The 18,529-nt window shown below is 37.5% G+C and overlaps 1 protein-coding gene and 1 long non-coding RNA gene across 3 annotated transcripts; one reads left to right on the top strand and one right to left on the bottom strand.

Annotated features, from left to right (window-relative positions):
- Positions 1–1,147: 1,147 nt before the first annotated feature.
- On the bottom strand, positions 1,148–1,776 carry LOC118486395. Its single transcript, XR_004878796.1, has 2 exons — positions 1,575–1,776; positions 1,148–1,477 (listed from the first exon to the last, which is right to left on the bottom strand). It is a non-coding gene; the product is annotated as an uncharacterized LOC118486395 (long non-coding RNA).
- Positions 1,777–5,345: 3,569 nt separating this feature from the next.
- Positions 5,346–8,979, top strand: LOC110909227 (protein PIN-LIKES 3). 2 transcript variants are annotated; one of them, XM_022154265.2, is made up of 10 exons: positions 5,346–5,699; positions 5,760–5,839; positions 6,744–6,868; positions 7,113–7,234; positions 7,326–7,583; positions 7,666–7,758; positions 7,829–7,929; positions 8,029–8,081; positions 8,168–8,353; positions 8,630–8,979. In XM_022154265.2, exons 1-10 carry the CDS (start codon positions 5,565–5,567, stop codon positions 8,752–8,754), a joined length of 1,278 nt encoding a protein of 425 aa, XP_022009957.1. In that variant the 5' UTR covers positions 5,346–5,564; the 3' UTR covers positions 8,755–8,979. The 2 variants fall into 2 exon arrangements, with proteins under 2 accessions (XP_022009957.1, XP_035838709.1); XM_035982816.1 differs by lacking the exon at positions 7,829–7,929 and having other exon boundaries at positions 8,033–8,081.
- The last annotated feature ends 9,550 nt before the right edge of the window (positions 8,980–18,529 follow it).

The following is an 18,529-nucleotide window of genomic DNA, read 5'->3' as shown; positions in this document are numbered from 1 at the left end:
AAGGTCATGCGGCCAACATACTCTTTTTTGCCATATATACAACAGTGACAATCAGGGGTGGTGTACCTAATTAGCACCTAATAATATGTCTAAGACTATGTCACAACAGTTTATTGCGGCTTTATTGATTCGACTCAACTCTCATCAAGTAAGCCTCTTAAAGAAATATTAAAGAGTAAAGTACAATTTTAGTCTCTGGGGACACCCAATCGCACATACAACTCTTATTTAAAAAAAAAATGGTTGTTCCAATCACTGTGGTTGTCAATTGGAATCAATGAAATCCCTCTTACTAACTGGTTGTTTGTAATCCAGTGAAAAGACTAAAATACCCCCCATAACTTTATTTACCATTTCAGTCCCTGAACGTATAATTCATATAATCCCTCCATATTCAAAACGCTTTCTAATATAGTTACTATCCACCAATTATCCTAAACTAATCTGCAATGTGATGGTATTAACAACAACAATAGCCCATAATAAGACATGTAACCAGAATAGAAGTATGTTTGACTTTTAATTTTAGTACTTGAACTATGTTTGACATTTAACATGTTGATCTGGTTTGACTTCTAGAAATAGAAACCTATGTTTACTAAAATTAGCAACATACTTGACTTGGTTTTGACCTTTGTGTTAGACAAGCATGTTTGAACATCCATTTGACCTCTGTTTAGGTAAACATGTTTGAATATGAAAAGATCTTTGTTTAGTCATACATGTTTGAACATCAAAGGTTAATTACAGTAAAATGCACAGGTTATCTACTATCAAATACATGTTCATTCCAATCTCCAAACCCAATGTTCATTTAAATGCATAATTAATCCAATACATGTTCAATCCAATATCTAAAACTAAAAACCGTTAAATAAATAAAATATCCAAAACAAAGAGGTTATCTAAAACAAACAAACAGGTTCCTAACCAAAACTTCCGATTCAAGGTCAAACACAGGTTTCATTATCTTAGGTTCATTTGATGGTCAAACATGAGTATCTCAGGTTCATTCAGTAGTCAAAAGAAGCATACCTAATAAGCATTCAATGGTCTAACTAAATACCGATCAATAAGCATCATTTAACTAAAACAACACTAAGCATAGTTAAAAAATCAGTCATTCATCATTATTAAATATCATCCGTCATAAAACATTGTTGCATACCAAAACATGGGTTATCCATGATCACTAATCCCATATACCCAAAACTTGACAAACCCAAGTAACCCTGTTTAACTGTTCTAGGTAACACTGATCATCTACGACAAAAAACAAAAAATGACCAGGCCATACTAACCAACAACAATTATAGTTAGGCTAATAGGTATACATCATATATGTACAACAAAAGACCCGGAAGCCTTCACATGCGATGAAGGAAACAAAGCTTAACCCGAAAGCCCCTCACCGTCCTCATCAAGACCCGGTACTGGATCCTAATGTACCGCCGGCTCGCCTGGACCCTTATTCCAACTAAAATTCCAAGAAAAAACAAACTTCATTTCCGCTTTTATACAAGACACGAATCACGAAATCAAATTTCAAAACAAAAATCGACACAATGACGTACCAATAACATGGAAAGTGATGAGAATCACAACGTATTGCCTCATGTTGTCAGAGATCAGAGGTTTGGATGGCCGGAGGTTTGGGTCGTGGATGGTTTTCTTGACTGCGCGAGGGTTTGGGGGGAAGAAAGAGTGAAATGTAGCTTATGAGGGAAATTTGAGGATGAAAAAGGTGGACAAAAATCAAACTTGGGGGAAATTACCAATCTGTCCTCCCCACCCTTAAAATAATTGATGGTCAACTAACAGATAATGAGTCCATTTATCAACCACAAGGAATAGAATGATCATTTTTTTTCAAATACGAATTATATATACAAACGGGTGTAAAAAAAGGACTTAAATTGTACTTTACTCTTCATGGTCAACTAATAGATAATGAGTCCATTTATCAACCACAAGGAATAGAATGACCATTTTTTTTCAAATACGAAGTGTATATACAAACGGGTGTAAAAAAAGGACTTAAATTGTACTTTACTCGGTCATTCATATGTGTCTTTGAGTACTCAATTTTATTTGTCATTTTTTCCTATATCACTTTGTATGTATGCGGAATAAAAAATCCATTATTTCGTTTGTACACAAATCTTAATTTATATAACATGGAGTCTTGTCGTGTTTAGGCATTTAGCCATGTGAGCATTTAAGGGCATTTAAAACGATAAAATAATAAAATAGTAACCAGGTTTAAATACTATTTTTTCCAACCATAGAATCACTCAAATTTAAATGTGGTTGCATTCATTCGAAGTTTTAATAATTGTTATATATAACTGCATAACCCAAATCAAACTATTAAGAAACTTAGGGTGTATGGGACACTAGCGGGGAGGGGTATCGGTGACCCCCACTACAAAAATCTGACACCATTAGCGGTGACAGGTGTCGCCGATATTGATACAATTTGTCGCCGGTATTAACCTTTAGCGGCGACACGTGGCCGCTAAAGGGTCGCCGGTAATGATGGGACGGTATTGCCCTTTTTGACGCCGCTAATGATACCGTCGCCGCTATTACCTGTGCCGGAGGATTGCCAGAAAGCTCGTCGGAGACAAAACATAAACTACAACTTTTTCATAAACTCAAACAAAAAAAAAACTGAACATCCATAAACTCAAACAAAAAAAACCGAAACACTCATAAAGTCAACAAAAAAACTCTGAAACTACAATTTGCCGGAAAGCTCGTCGGACTATTTTCATTCAACTCTCTTACATCCTTAAACTGAAACAAAACATTTCACATAACATTACACACTACATATTTTCCACGGAAAACTAAAAAACTGGCCAGAGCACCGGTGACGAAGAAGATGCTCGGTTGCGAAGATGCTCGGTGATGATTGGTGGAGCTTCAAATGTCACAGCAGTTGTTGATACGGCGGCGATTGATGGTGGTAGATGACAGCAACTTTGCTGGGTGGTGAACGGTGGAGAGCCGGAGGTTGATGGTGGCGGTTTGTGGCTGAAGGTGGTGGTCGTAGCTTGGTGGTGAATGGTGGAGTTTGATGAGCATGAAGGTTGAAAGGGGTGTTGAGATGGGTTTGTGTTTTTGGAGGATAAGATAAGGAGTGTATGTTTGTGTTTGAGCAGAAGGTTAACGGTGGCCATTGGATCAATTTTTAATCAATGGTCCCTAGCAAATCTGGAAGAAGCACACAGATCGAGCCCTTTAGCGGCGACGGTAATAGCGGCGACAAAGAGCAATAGCGGCGACCCGTGTCTAGGTCGTCGCTATTGCTCGTTGTCGCCGCTATTGCCGTCGCCGCTAATGGTATAACATTCTTGTAGTGCCCATTCCCCGATCAGGAACACCGCCGTCATCACAACAAATAAAAAAAATAAAAAAACAAGTCACCTAAGAGGGGAGTGCCGCTATCAAATTGGGGTGTGAGGTGAGTTTAAGAGGGGAGTTGACGTGGCATAACTTGATTGGGTGTGCGTAAGAGAGGGGACTCCCCTAAGAGGGGAGTGCCCCTCTCACCCTTAACGTTGTTTGTTTACATCTTAATGAGGCTTTTAATGCTTGAGACCTTTTACTGGTTCAGCACATAATGGTTCAGACTTTTTATTTAACGAGCAGATGTCTGAATGGTTCACACATTTGTCTCTGAATGTTTAAGATTTATACAGAGTCTGAATGGTTAAGACCTCTAATCTGAATTGGTCAGACATTTACCTCTGGACGGCTAAACATTATACAGGTTCTTAATGGTTCAGACCTCTTACTGGTTCAACACTTAATGATTCAGATCTCTTACTGGTTTAGCACTTAACCATTTAAATGTTGGCAAACAGCCCCTTAGATTAGTGATTTTTTATTTATAACTACCTCTTACGTATTGTTAAACTCAAAAAAGATAATCCCCAAAAGGTAAACAAGTTTTATATATATGTTACTAGGTTAGAACCCCGTGTATTACACGGGTTGAATAAATGTAATTTTATATATTAAATAATAAAAAAAGTTATATCTTTGAGAACCCCGTATATTGTACGGTTTGAGTAAATATAATTTTATATATTAAATAATGATAAATGTTACATTTTTAATAACCTCACGTGTTATACGGGTTGAGCACATGTAATTTTATATACCAAACAATAATAAGTTATATCTTAATAAACCTTATGTATTATATGGACTGAATAAATCTAATTTTATATACTACATAATAAAAACAGTTATATTTTTTAAAAACCTCGTGTATTACACGAGTTGTATAAATGTAATTTTGTGTAGTAATATCTTAAAAAAAAAACTAACGGATATACTCGACATACGATGGATGAGGTAATTGCGGTGATGGTTCTTATAAATGTCACATAAACATAGTGATTACCGTATTTTAGTTGAGAATTGAACACGGAAATAAAAGTATAGAACCAATAAACATTGATTAATATTTTTGTTTACCCCTTATAAACATTTTTGAAATAGGTTCTATACTTAACTACTTTAGTTTAATAAAATAAATAAATCATTTACATTATATTAATTTATATTGAAGGGATTAGTCCAAGCGCTATGTGATGTGTTAACCATATGAAAACGCACGTTTTGACATATCCGACTGAACTCAATATATCCTATAGTTGCATTGTGATTGGATCAAAATGTAACGTAAATTGAATTTATATCGTACAATCATAACGTATTATACGCGACCCGACTAACTCGAATTTATATCGTCAAGGCAAAAACTCTTGAGGGGGTCAAAGTGGCATTTAAAAAGTTCATAAAAAGTTAAGTGGCTAAAAAATGCATTTCCTGAACTTAAAGGCTAAGAAAGGGTAAAGATAAAATTTGATAAAATTTTGAGTAGGAAGGAAACTATAACAAAGTTATAAATATTATAAAATATTATATTATCTCCTATACAAATTGTTTAAATTTATATTAAATTAAATTTTATAATTATTTTTTAGTTGATATTAATTATCTATAAAAATAGATGACTTCAATGAATGACATGTGTCTATTCATTGGTTTCTTTTATTATATAGTATAGATAGATATAGATTTGCGTTACTTCATTTTTAATATTGCAAAAAGTGTTACAAATGAAAGAATATTAAAACTTATTTTCTTACTTACATTAATATTGTAAAAAGTTTTGCAAATGAAAGGATATTAAAACTTATTTTCTTACCAGTACACACCCACAAAATAGATAGGTAAATAAATAAAAAATAAACCCCTTAACTACGAAATGTTGGGTAGGTAAATATCCCCTATTTAAAATGAATGGATGTTATCGACACATTCCCACACATATCATTTATGACGCAAAAGAAATCTTCCTACCTTTTTCCTTCCTGCGTCTTCTTTCTTCTCGGTTCACTTATTAAATTCACTTTTTCATAAGAATATTCTATACTATGTTTAAGCTTATTCCGGAAATTGGGAGTTAATATTTATTCCAATCATTACATATTTTATTATTTTTTTAATACAAAACCGTTGTAGTACACCGGTGCACTCAATCCATGGAATTTCTAGATTTGTTTGTTGTATCACTGAATCCGGTTCTGAAGACGCTTCTGATCACCGTGGTCGGGTTACTCCTCGCCATACCGCGGATTGATATCTTGGGCGACGTGGCTCGCCACCATCTCAACAACGTAAGTTTAAATGTTACCTTAAAATCAGTCACTAACTAACCTCCGATGTTTTTGGAACAGGTTGTGTATTATGTGTTCAATCCAGCACTTACAGGTGGTAGCCTTGCTGATACTGTCACAGCCACCTCAATAGTTTCTCTGTGAGTGCAACTCATGTAAACACGCATCATTTTTTTTTATGTTTTTATCAAGGTTGTTTTGGGACAGGAAGGTAGCATAATAACTAAAGCAAATTGTCCTCTTAGACTATCTTCAACGCGCCTGAAATCAGGTCGCCCAAGCCACGTCAGGTCCGCCCGAAGTTAGATTTTGCGTTGGATTCGGCCATCAATGGTGTCTGAAAGTTAGGCGCCAAAGTTAGATTTTTGTTTACTTTTTTTTTCAAAGATGATTTTCAATTTCAAATAAAGTTATTTTGTAAAGCTTTAGTGGAGAAATCCATTTGGAGAAGATGACTGAACAACGAAGTGTAAAAGTTGAGAGAGTTTTTGTTTTATTATATAAAAGTTTATATTCAGTCCTTCAATTTTGAAGCATACATGTAGTCTACCTTTTAGATTGATTTTAATTTTTAAAATCTTTTTTTTTTAAAAGGTGTAAAGCAATTTTTATGCTTATATATTTTTAAATCAAGTTTACCCTTTTTTTTAATAGGTTTCACTTATATACTTATTTAATTATTCAAATATATTTTAATAAGTTAAGTATTTAAATATACAGAAAAAATGGTTGATGATGTGGAAAATGTAATGATATATAAGTATGTTTGTATGGTTGGAGAAGAAATTAAGAAGTTTTAAGGATTTGTAAGGATTTTAAGGATTTTTAAGGATTTGTAAAGATATGAGTTGTCAGCTGACTAGGCAGCTAAGGGCGCCTAAGGGAGGCCTTAGCATTGGAGATAGTCTAAGTTTTTTGGGTAGACAAGTTGCTTCCGTTTTTATTTTATTACGATGGAATATTCAATGGACGGTTATACTTGTAGTCGGACTGATTAGTTTTATAAAATTATAATTAATTAAATGATTTACTGATTATATGCAGATGGTTCATGCCAGTGAACATCCTTCTCACATTCATACTCGGATCAGGGCTTGGATGGGCGCTTGTTAAAATCACCAGAACCCCAGAAGACTTGCATGGTCTAGTCGTCGGTTCATGCGCTGCGGGTGCTCTGTTTCTCACCCCTGTTTATAACGAATTGATTCGTTTATGACTATTTATAAAGGAATTGAAATGAAAAACAAGACAATATTGTTTAATTTTTTTTCTCTGTGTTTTGAATAACTGAAAACAGTTCTCTATTTATTGAACCTTAGGAATAAAAAAACTTAAAAATAAATAATAAATCGAATAATAATACCTATAATAGATAATAAACTCGGCTAACAATTTATGGCGTGGCTCCTTCAGGAAACCATGGACACTTGCTTCTGATCATCATTCCTGCGGTTTGTGAAGAGGATAACAGCCCATTTGGGGACAAATTGACTTGTTCGGCTAACGGGCAGGGTCTGGTTTCACTATCCATGGCGGTAAATGTCTAGAAATTGTTGGTGTGATTATTTTAATTTCGTGTTCTGGTTAGGAATTTGATTTCAATGATTTAATTCCATGGGGTTTCAGATTAATGCGATTTATATCTGGACGTATGTTTACAACATCATATGGAAATATGGGAATTTGAGCGGCAAAGACATTGCGAAAGCATCGACTATTAGCATTGATTGTTCAGGTAGAACTTTGGATATGTTTAGGGAAAACTACACCGAGGCGTTGCTACAATCTCGGCAGTCAAGTTTCAATGATTGTGAAGATCCTGATGATGAATATAGCGAAGTGCAGGAACATAATATAGCAGTTGAAGATGTCCCAGAGAAAAAGGTAGTAACGTTTTTATTAAAACTATTAAGAATTTATGTTTTTACAGCATATTTGTTGTTGATGAAATGATGAATTTAAGCAGGAGACCTTGTTAACGAAGATTAAAGCGCATCTTGAAGCCTTATCAGATAAGATCAACCTCAAAATGTGGTTCACACCTACCACCAATGCCACGGTATATATGATCTTGTAACGGTTTTTCTAGATGTAAGATTTGTTTACATATACACACTTTTTTCGATCAGATCGTTGGGCTTCTGATAGGAGTGATCTCTCCAATTAGAAAGCTAATGATCGGTGATCATGCCCCCCTTCGTGTTTTCGACGGTTCTGCAAGTCTTCTTGGGTACACAACTACACACATCACTTATGTTTATATCGTTAGATAAGTCCAACTTTCGGTTTTGTGTATTTAATTTTCTTTCTCCTATGTTTGAGGAAACAGTCAGGCAACAGTTCCAGCCATGACGTTGATTGTGGGAGCCAATCTTCTTAAGGGTATGTTTAATTATGATTATTTCTTCCTTTCTTTCATAACTGCTTAGCAACAAACATTTTTGTTAATCATTTTTAACTTCAACTAGGTATGAAGAAATCGGGTGTAGGTGTGTGGCTGATGATAGGAATTTTAGCGGTTCGCTATGTCGCTTTGCCAATCGTGGGCTTTGGTGTTGTCAAAGCCGCACAACATGTTGGATTCGTGGGATCTGATTCCCTATACGTGTTTATTCTTTTGATCCAATATTCTGTTCCACCCGCGATGGCTATTGGTATGATTATATATATATATATATATATATATCTTTGTTACAAAAAAAACATAAATAATAACCATAATTTGAAAAATAAAGAAAACTTTCATATAAAAGTACAACCAGAGGTAGCAAAATGAGCGGGTCAGACAAGTTGGATATTAGAGGTTGGGTTGGGTTGGGTTGACCTGCCCCGCTTCCCTATTCAAGTTTTTAGATCTTTTATAAAAAATAACACGCTAAATATCTTTTCTAGAATCATATATAGTGTTAAAGTTTCCATTAATTCGGCAGGTACTATAACACAGTTGTTTGAGGTGGGTGAAAGCGAGTGTTCTGTCATTATGCTATGGACTTATGGCATGGCTGCAATAGCTCTTACCCTGTGGTCCACCTTTTTCATGCGGCTTGTTTCTTGATGAACAACCCGATGTCACAAGAGAAAGAAGTATGAACCTGTTAATGAATAAATACTACTATTTGTTAGCAAAATTGTTTATCATGTAAAACGATAAAGCTCTATGACTTGTGATTGTTGTATAGTTGTATGATGCTCAGCGAACCATGTGGTTCCGGTTCTACCTATTAAAAGAATTATTTGTGTTTTTTTAACGACTATAAAAAATATCTAAATATTATATCAACAAGTAAAGTAGTACACATAGTTTTCATGTTTCAACCAACATGAAACCTATAAGTATTTTGAATGGGAGAAGGATTATGTGGTCATTTTCTCTCTTTAACAATAAGTCAATAATTAGAAACCCTATTCACATCCCCACCCCCATCCACATCCCCATCCCCATCCCCATCCCCTAGTCTTGTTCTAAAACCATCTACACTCTTCTTCTTTCTACACAATAATGGACTCCTATTTAAATCTTCATGAAGAAATGCATTAATGGTAAGAGCCTAAGAGGAGAAGTATTTTGTTTCTAAAAATGACACTGATACTTTTTAGTGGATGCATGATTAGATACTGTTAAAGTGTCAATTATTATATTGATAGTTTTAAAAGTAATAAATATGATATAAATACTTGATATAATTAAATGTGAGTTTGTATTATACCTTATTAAATCATTACTAAGTATGTCCAAAAAATAAGGCAAACAAATATGATAAATCCAAGAATTGGATTACAGGTGCACGTTAATCGTGTCAAAATAATTCAACACAAAGATCGGCCACACCAATAGCTAAACAATTTTAAAGAATACATATGGTTAACGCATGATCAACAATCGATCAAGTGCACCAATAGCTTAATGATTTTAAAGAACCAAGCAATCGATGAACAACGGTCGATGACGCAGTTCAACTGTTGATTCACAGTAGCAAGTTTGGCAATTTAAAGAAGTTGATATTTAATACATGAAGTCAACAAGGAGAACATACACCCTTAGGTAGTTGTTAGGGCATAGGTTATACTAATTGTGGATCATGTATCCTGGGATGTTGCCTGGATCACTTATCCTTAGCGGATAGTGCAGGGAGCTTGAGGATCAAGGATCCTTATTATTGTCACACCCTGGCTTTGCGGAAGCGTGAGTTTGTTTGGTGTGACTTCTTAATACCATAGCTTAATCACAACAAAGCTATATGAAAGTAAAACCATGATGATCATCCATTGATTCAAGTTTTAAAATACGACAACATTGTTTTAAGAGTTGACACATGCAACGGAATTACAACACAACATAATAAAAACCTTGTTCATAAGACACAATCACAAAACATGAAATAAACACAGTTTAAGACTTGCGACTCGTCCAGGCAAAAGTCACAACCCCTAAACTTGGATGACATCACTTCTCCTACGCAGCATGAAGACATAGCATACCTCGCCAGATCCCTAATTCCCTGAAATACATGTAGTTTGAAAAATCAACAAAAGTTGAGCGAGATCATGTAAAAGTGAGTATGTAAAAACCTTTGTAATATGTTTGTATGTAAATCCCTGGTATGTAGCAAATAAGGAAAAAGAGATCACCATTGGGTTGCAAAGCCAATGATATGTGTGAAGTGCTGTAGGAAGACTCAAACCTAGCAGATTTTTGCGTCGGGCTCAAAGTCACCCCAAGGTCCGTACAGTGGGCCTGGAGTTGGGCTCGCTACACCCAGATAGATCTACCGCTAATGACCCTCGGTCCTACAATGAGGATTAATGGCCTCTAGTACCAGCCTACCCACTCACATGATCTAAGTAGTAACCCTCCTTAAGCTAAACATACCATGTATAAAAGTATCCGTAATTACTGTAACATGTATTCCACCCTCGAAGTATAAAAACTGAAAACAGTTAAGAGAAAAGGGGGACATGAACTCACAGAAGTGCGTCTCGAAATAGTCAATCCCAATCAACCTGCTGCGTGACGACCTACACGTACTAACTTCTATTAGACGGACGGCCGTGCCTTGGCTTAAGGTTTAATGTTTTTGGGAAATAATTAGACAACTATTTCGTATTTACACTCCTTATTTATTTAATAAGTATATTCCTTCCCAAGGATGGGGGTATTAATACATGTGTGTTTTTTTTATAATTCCGAAAAATATATTTTTAAGTCTCACTTGAAAGATATATTTTAAATCACTTGTCTAAAAGATTCTGTCTCCAAAATATACATATTTTTCCAAAAAATATTATATTTTACTTCATACCATTTCCAAAATAATACTTTATCAAAATACACATTTAAGAGTATTTTCTGAAAATACATAAGTTACATTTTAAAGTTCGCATAGTAACAATACCGGTGTAACTTAAATATTTATTTGTGAGGGCGTTGGTATTATTTTGGAGTCGTATTTTCATGATATTTCAAGTAATATTATTTTTAGGGTAATATCTAGTTCACAAAATAATCACAAAATCACACAAGCGTTTTACTATGAAATATATATTCTAAATATATATTTAACAAGTTTTATTTACGAAAATCCACCTCCGACACTTTGTTATTTTGTAATAAAGATCATGGCGAAGTTTATTTGGAAAAACAAGTTAAAAATACATTTATAAACACTTGTCACAAAAATATTTCTAAGTGTTATATTTCTAGAAAAATTTCGTCAGAGTTTCCTCTGTAACTGGAGGTGGCGACGCTTACTAGCGTATCATTTTCTTTTCAAAATTCAATCAAACAATTTATCAACCATCGACATACAACATTTAAGCATCAAACTTGACAGATCAAGTCTAAATCACAAACTCATGAACTTGAAAGTTGTGTAAAAATAACTTTCTAACATATTTAGTGGATCTTGTAATCTTTAAAAAAAATAACATTAGTTTCTTAAAAACTTTATTTTTAAAGAACTTGCAGTTTTACAACTTCTAGTCAAAATTTACGAAAATGCTCCTTTGTTAAATTTTCTTGTTACACAAGTGTTTACACACTTGCTTATTCACTAAAATGCTTTTAGTTTATGTAAGATCCGGGTTTTTAACAAGACTTGCATCTTTCACTTGGTTCTTCCGAAAAACCACTTGTTGATCTTTAGATCTACTAGTTTAGAACCTTATTTTACAAGAAAAATCTTAGTTACACAAGTTCATGTTTCATGAATGGAAGGGTTCATCATCTTTTACAAATTTTTACACTAACATATTACTAGTTCATGTTCCATGAACACGACTTAGTATGGTTAGATGATGATCCGTCCCACTACTAGCAACAAACAACATCAAATATTCTCAACTAGACAAGATTTACATGATTTACACAACTAGTTTCTCTTTATCCAACTTGTTTATCATATGGTCAAGACTTTTAGTTATGATCTTGTGTGTTCTTGATTTTTAACCGTTAAATCACTTATTAACCACTTTAAACAAGAACAAGATGGTGTTTAGAGGGACTTACTACTAGCTCGAGGCTAGGGAAGAAACAAGACGTAAACAAGGTGGATAAAAGAAATCTAGAGAGGTTCTTGAGCTTCCGAGTGCACCGAGCCTCCTTGTATGATCCCTTGCACATTTGTATGTATCTAAAATGACTAGATCAAAACTTGACGGTGGTGGTGGTTGTGCTAGTGTTCTCGGCCGAACACTCAAAGGAGAGAAAGAGAGAGAAAGCTTGTAAATGTTGGTGGTTTGTGAGGTGAAGGTTATAACCTCTCATGCTTACTTATAATCCATTGCTTACTAAAGTCCATTGTGTAATGTGTTAGATAGATATTAGACAAGATTAATAAAATAATCAAGAAATGGTGGGGTGTGTCCCCACTCCACAACCGTTCGAACTAGGGGGGGTAAGGGTTGGTTTGTAATGTTATAGTTAGTGTTTAGTTGAAAACAAATGGTTTTAGTTAGGATACTTGATGTGTTTATTAATATAAAGGATGTTAGGGGACCCTAATTAGTTCAGAAAAGTAAAAGCAATGTCTTTGACAATATTTTTGTATTCCGGGTAAAGTCCGGTTGTTCGGTTGGATATTGATCCGTTAAAGTGTCAAGTAAAGCCTTAAAGTGTCTTTTATAGTGTTTTTAGTGACACAATAAATCCCCCACACTTTGGAAAGTGTCTAGCATTATTTTACCAAGTTTTTGCACTCTACCAGTTATGTTTAATGCTGAATTTTTGTATAAAGTGCAGAATTTTGTAATTAAAGCATGTTTTAGGCACATCCGGTCACTATAACTATCACCTAGTGACGCAGTTTTACAATCCTCACCTCCCTACACTCCCTACTAGTGTAGTAATCTATTCCCAGCTCATACTGGCCTCAGAGACAATGTCTGTCTAGTGCTGGCAATGTCAGCATGTTTACTGGGTTATCCGCTCACTGTACTAACTGTGCTTTTGTGCATCAAGTTTGTCACTATAGTTTTGTGTGTAATAAATGAAGTGACAGTAATAAAGTATGATGCACGAATATGTATGTATCAGAAATCAAGAAGCAGTTTAACCACAATTGTAAGCAAGCACAGTGATTAAGCATTAATTAAATATTAATTAATTTGTACGGATACCTGTTTTGGTGAGGGTTGTCACATTCTCCCCCCGTTAAGAAAATTTCGTCCCGAAATTTTAGGTTCTGCTTTTGGTTGCAGGGGTCTTAGGAAATAAGTGGGGGTGTTTCTCTTTCATTCGATCCTCACGTTCCCAGGTGTATTCTGGACCATGTCTTGCATTCCAACGAACTTTGACGAGTTTAACATTGCTCCTGCGGGTTTTGTTTATCTTCCAATCTGTAACCTCAACTGGTTCTTCAAAAAATGGAGCGTGTCGTCAATATGAATCTCGTCTGTGGGAATGACAACAGTTTCTTGCGTTGGACTCTTCTTCAGATTTGATACATAAAATGTGTCGTGAACACCATTCAGCTCGGCAGGTAAGTCCAACTTGTATCCTACTAAACCAATCCTTTCCAGAATCCTGAATGGACCAATATAACGCGGATTCAACTTTCCACGCTTCCCGAAGCGTGCCACACCCTTCCAGGGTGATACTTTCAACAATACCATGTCTCCTACCTCAAACTCCAGAGGTTTCCTTCTTCTGTCCGCATAGCATTTTTGTCGATCACGAGCCGCCTTGATGCGATCTCGGATCTGTGCAATCTTATCTGTGGTTTCCTGGACCACATCGGGACCAACCAATTGTCTATCACCTGCATCAGACCAACAAAGCGGTGATCTGCACTTGCGTCCATGTAGAGCTTCAAATGGCGCGGCTCCAATACTGGTGTGGTAGCTGTTGTTGTACGAAAATTCGACCAATGGTAAATTTTTATCCCAGCTACCACCCAGATCCATAACACATGCTCTCAGCATATCTTCCAATGTCTGAATAGTTCTCTCGCTCTGGCCATCAGTTTGCGGGTGAAATGTTGTACTCAGGTTCAACTGTGATCCAAAAGCTTCTTGGAAAGACTGCCAAATCCTTGACACAAACCTTCCGTCTCTATCAGAGATGATCGAGAGACGCACTCCATGACGTGCAACGATCTCTTTCATGTAAATCTCAGCTAACTTGCTCATGTTATATTTCTCTCTGATGGGTAAGAAGTGCGTAGATTTCGTTAACCGGTCCACTATTACCCAAATAGTGTCGTGACCTTTTGGCGTTCTTGGCAACTTTGTTATGAAATCCATTGAAATCTGTTCCCATTTCCACTTGGGAATCTCAGGTTGTTGCAGAAGTCCTGAAGGCTTCTGGTATTCAGCTTTTACCTTGGCGCACGATAAACACTTGCTAACGTAAACAGCAACATCGCCTTTCATCCTAGGCCACCAATAATAATCCTTAAGATCTTGGTACATCTTATCCGCTCCTGGGTGGATAGAGTACTGTGATTTGTGGGCTTCATTGAAAATAACCTTTCTCAAACCACCAAACAGAGGAACCCAAATCCGTTTCATGAAACATAACGTTCCTTCCTCGTTTGGTACCAATTGTTTCTCCATTCCACGGAGATATTCCTCTTCAATGTTCCTTTCTTTAAGAGCTTCTTTCTGTGCGGCACGAATACGCAGGGAAAGATCTGTCTGGATAATCATCTCTAAAGCCCTAACCCTTTTGGGCTTGATCCTTTCTTTTCGACTTAGGGCGTCGGCGACCACATTCGCCTTCCCTGGGTGATACTTGATCTCACAGTCGTAATCGTTCAATAATTCGACCCAGCGTCTTTGTCTCATGTTTAGCTCTTTCTGGTCGAATATGTGTTGCAGACTTTTATGATCCGTGAGAAGATTGTACACTTCGTACCATATAAATAATGTCTCCAAATCTTCAACGCAAATACTACTGTGCCTAGCTTCAAATCGTGCGTGGTATAATTCTTTTCATGAACTTTCAACTGGCGTGACGCGTAAGCTATGACTTTCCGGCGTTGCATCAACACGCAACCCAAACCTTGACGCGAAGCGTCACAATATACCACGAAATCATCAGTTCCTTCTGGTAGCAATAAGATCGGTGCATTACAAAGCTTGTCTTTCAATAACTGAAACGCTTCTTTCTGTTTGATTCCCCAATCAAACTTCTTATCCTTCTGCGTGAGGAAGGTCAATGGTTGAGCGATCTTTGAAAAATCCTCAATAAACCTTCGATAGTACCCAACCAAACCTAAGAATTGTCGAATCTCGGTTGGCGTCTTTGGAGTCTCCCAATTCTTGATCGCCTCAATCTTGGTGGGATCCACGTGGATTCCGTCCCCATTAACCACATGTCCAAGAAATTGGACTTCGCGTAGCCAAAACTCGCACTTCGAGAATTTGGCATACAACATTTCCTTTTTCAGCAACTCCAAAATAGCCCTTAAATGTTGTTCGTGCTCAGCCTTAGTCTTTGAATAGATCAAAATATCGTCGTTGAACACAATCACGAATTTGTCGAGATATGGCTTACAAACTCTGTTCATCAAATCCATAAAAACAGCTGGTGCGTTTGTCAACCCAAACGGCATAACCAAGAACTCGTAATGTCCATATCGCGTTCTAAAAGCAGTCTTGGGAATACTTTCCTCTTGTATTCTTAACTGATGGTAACCTGATCGCAAATCGATCTTCAAGTAGTAGCTTGAACCTTGCAGCTGGTCGAATAAATCATCAATCCTTGGCAGAGGATACCTATTCTTGATAGTTAACTTGTTCAACTCCCGGTAGTCGATGCACATACGAAAACTACCGTCTTTCTTCTTAACAAACAGAACTGGAGCTCCCCAAGGTGAGAAGCTTAGTCGGATGAATCCCTTGTCTAGCAACTCTTGAAGTTGTGTCGACAATTCCTGCATCTCCGAAGGTGCAAGTCGATAAGGTGCCTTAGCCACAGGAGCGACGCCTGGACCTAAGTCAATGTGGAACTCCACTTGCCTTTGAGGTGGCAATCCTGGCAAGTCCTCTGGAAAGACTTCAGGATATTCCTTCACGACAGGGATGTCTTCGATCTTTGGCTCGGCAGCTTCTTTATCCACGATGCGTGCCAAGAATGCAACACATCCCTTCTGTAAACACTTTCGGGCTTTCAGACAGCTGATGATTCTCAAAGGCGTATCGCGCTTCTCTCCGTGAACCACGATCGTTTCTCCATCTTCGGTTGGGATGCGAATGATCTTTTTGTGACAAATAACCTCAGCCTTGTTTCTTGACAACCAATCCATCCCTACTACCACGTCGAAGCTTCCCAACTTGACTGGTAGTAGATCCAAAGTAAACTCACGCTCTCCCAGCTCGATCACACAACCTCTGACAACTTCATTAGCTTCAACTAGCTTCCCATTAGCCAGTTCAATTGAGTACGGAATATCTAGCTTACTAGTAGTTAACCCAAACATATTCTTAAATTCTAATGACATGAAGCTATAATCGGCACCAGTATCAAACAAAACAGAAGCAAAGCGTTGATTTACAAGAAACGTACCGGTAACAACGTTGGGATCTTGGCGAGCTTCCCTCGCTCCGATGTTGAAGACTCTTCCCCGTGCTTGGTTCAATTTTGGGCATTCCCTCTTAAAGTGCCCGACATCCCCACAGTTAAAACAGCCCATTCTCTGACCATTACCACCTTCATTCCCAACTTGAGCGTTGTTTTGGTTGCGATTCCCATCACCCGCTTGATTCGCAACATTTCCACGGTTTCCATTTCCGCCATTATTCCTTTGTGGACGATTTGCATTACCACCACGGTTGTTGTTCCTATTACCAAAACCTCCTTGGCCTCCCCGGCCAGTATTAACCCAGCAAGTATCCTTCAAGTGGCCAACTTTTCCACAAGCTTCGCATATTTTTGATCCACACTGGCCAGAATGATGGCGCTGGCATGTGTTACACTTGGGCAGTGTACCCATATAACCTTTTCCTTTGCTTTCAACACCGGTTGCAGCCTTTGCCAGTGTGCTTGATTCTCCTTTCTTGCTAACACTGCTTATACCCTACTTGAAGTTTGAGAATTTCCTTTTATTCTTACTAGACGACTCTACGTGAGTCTCCTTCTTCTTCTGCTCAACATTCGAAAACTTGTTCAAGCGAATGGCCTCCTCAGTAAGCGCCACACTAAGATCAATGGCTTCCGTGATTGTCGCAGGCTTGGAAGTAGTAACCATACTCATGATCTGAGGTGCCAATCCCCAGATAAAGCGTTCGATGCGTTTGAACTCCGGTGTAACATATAAGGCACCACATGGGACAAATCGTGGAACCTCTGAACATACTCCGAAATCTTGGGACCTTCCATTTTCAAGTGCCAGAATTCAGTCTCCGGCTTTTGAATTTCGGCGCGTGAGCAGTACTTTCTTCGCATGAGCTCCTTCAGCTCATTCCATGTCATCGCATAAGCAGCAGCTTCACCAAGGGTTTGCACTTGCAAATTCGACCAAGATAGGGCTCCATCCAAAAATAGCCCTGAGATGTAGGTCACCTGTTGTTCTGGAGCGCACTTGCTCATTCTAAGAACAGACTCAGTCTTCTCGGCCCATCTTACAAAAGCAACAGCACCTCCGGTGCCGTCGAAGTTCACAGGCTTGCAATCTAGAAATTGCTTGTAAGTGCACCCTGCACATACGCTAGAATATACAAATGGTATTAGCGGACGTGCTATAAATATCCAAATGTATCGTAGTATGTCTCAAACGACTTAACATTACGATGGGGTGGATTGTTATTGCCGTTGTTGTTCGAATTGCTCCCGCTGGTTCCTCCTTGTGAGGCTGCATCTGATACTATCGCCATGGGGTCCAGAATGTCTGAAACTCCAGTGTCTGATGAAGAAGGCATGATGTCTGTAACACAAACACACATATGCACAAACAATCATCTATATAATCAAATAAACATGTTAGTCACCAATAAGCAATCAAGTAATCCTCCTAGTCTCACTAGACTACCCTCCCAGCCTCTCAGACTGAACTTCCTAGTCTCTCAGACTACCTTCCTAGCCTCTCCGACTGAACCTCCTAGTCTCTCAGACTACCTTCCCAGCCTCTCAGACTGAACCTCCTAGTCTCCCAGACTACCCTCCTAGTCTCTCAGACTGACTCCCTGGTCTCTAAGACCAAAACCTCCCCAATCTCACAGATTGGCCCCTCAGTCTACTTGACTGAACCTCCCAGCCTTTAGGGCTGACTCCCTCAGTCTATAGGACTGAACTCCTCCCCCAGTCGTGGCGACTGAATCATAAATTTGGAAAAAGTGCTCATACTTTTTGTTTGTGAAAATGTTTTGTACCCTGGATCTGGACGTAATGTATG

The sequence above is a fragment of the Helianthus annuus genome, chromosome 14 (genome assembly GCF_002127325.2).
Source record: "Helianthus annuus cultivar XRQ/B chromosome 14, HanXRQr2.0-SUNRISE, whole genome shotgun sequence".
NCBI classification, from domain to species: domain Eukaryota; kingdom Viridiplantae; phylum Streptophyta; class Magnoliopsida; order Asterales; family Asteraceae; genus Helianthus; species Helianthus annuus.
Note: the sequence above shows the minus strand (reverse complement) of the source record. Positions and strands in the feature narration are given on the sequence as shown.

Excerpts from the sequence above, each read along its gene's own strand:
- LOC110909227 (XM_022154265.2), top strand. The coding sequence starts at position 5,565 with ATGGAATTTCTAGATTTGTTTGTTGTATCACTGAATCCGGTTCTGAAG. Across the intron at positions 6,869-7,112 it reads CGTCGGTTCATGCGCTGCGG|GAAACCATGGACACTTGCTT; the intron begins GTGCTCTGTTTC and ends TGGCTCCTTCAG. Across the intron at positions 8,082-8,167 it reads GGGAGCCAATCTTCTTAAGG|GTATGAAGAAATCGGGTGTA; the intron begins GTATGTTTAATT and ends AACTTCAACTAG.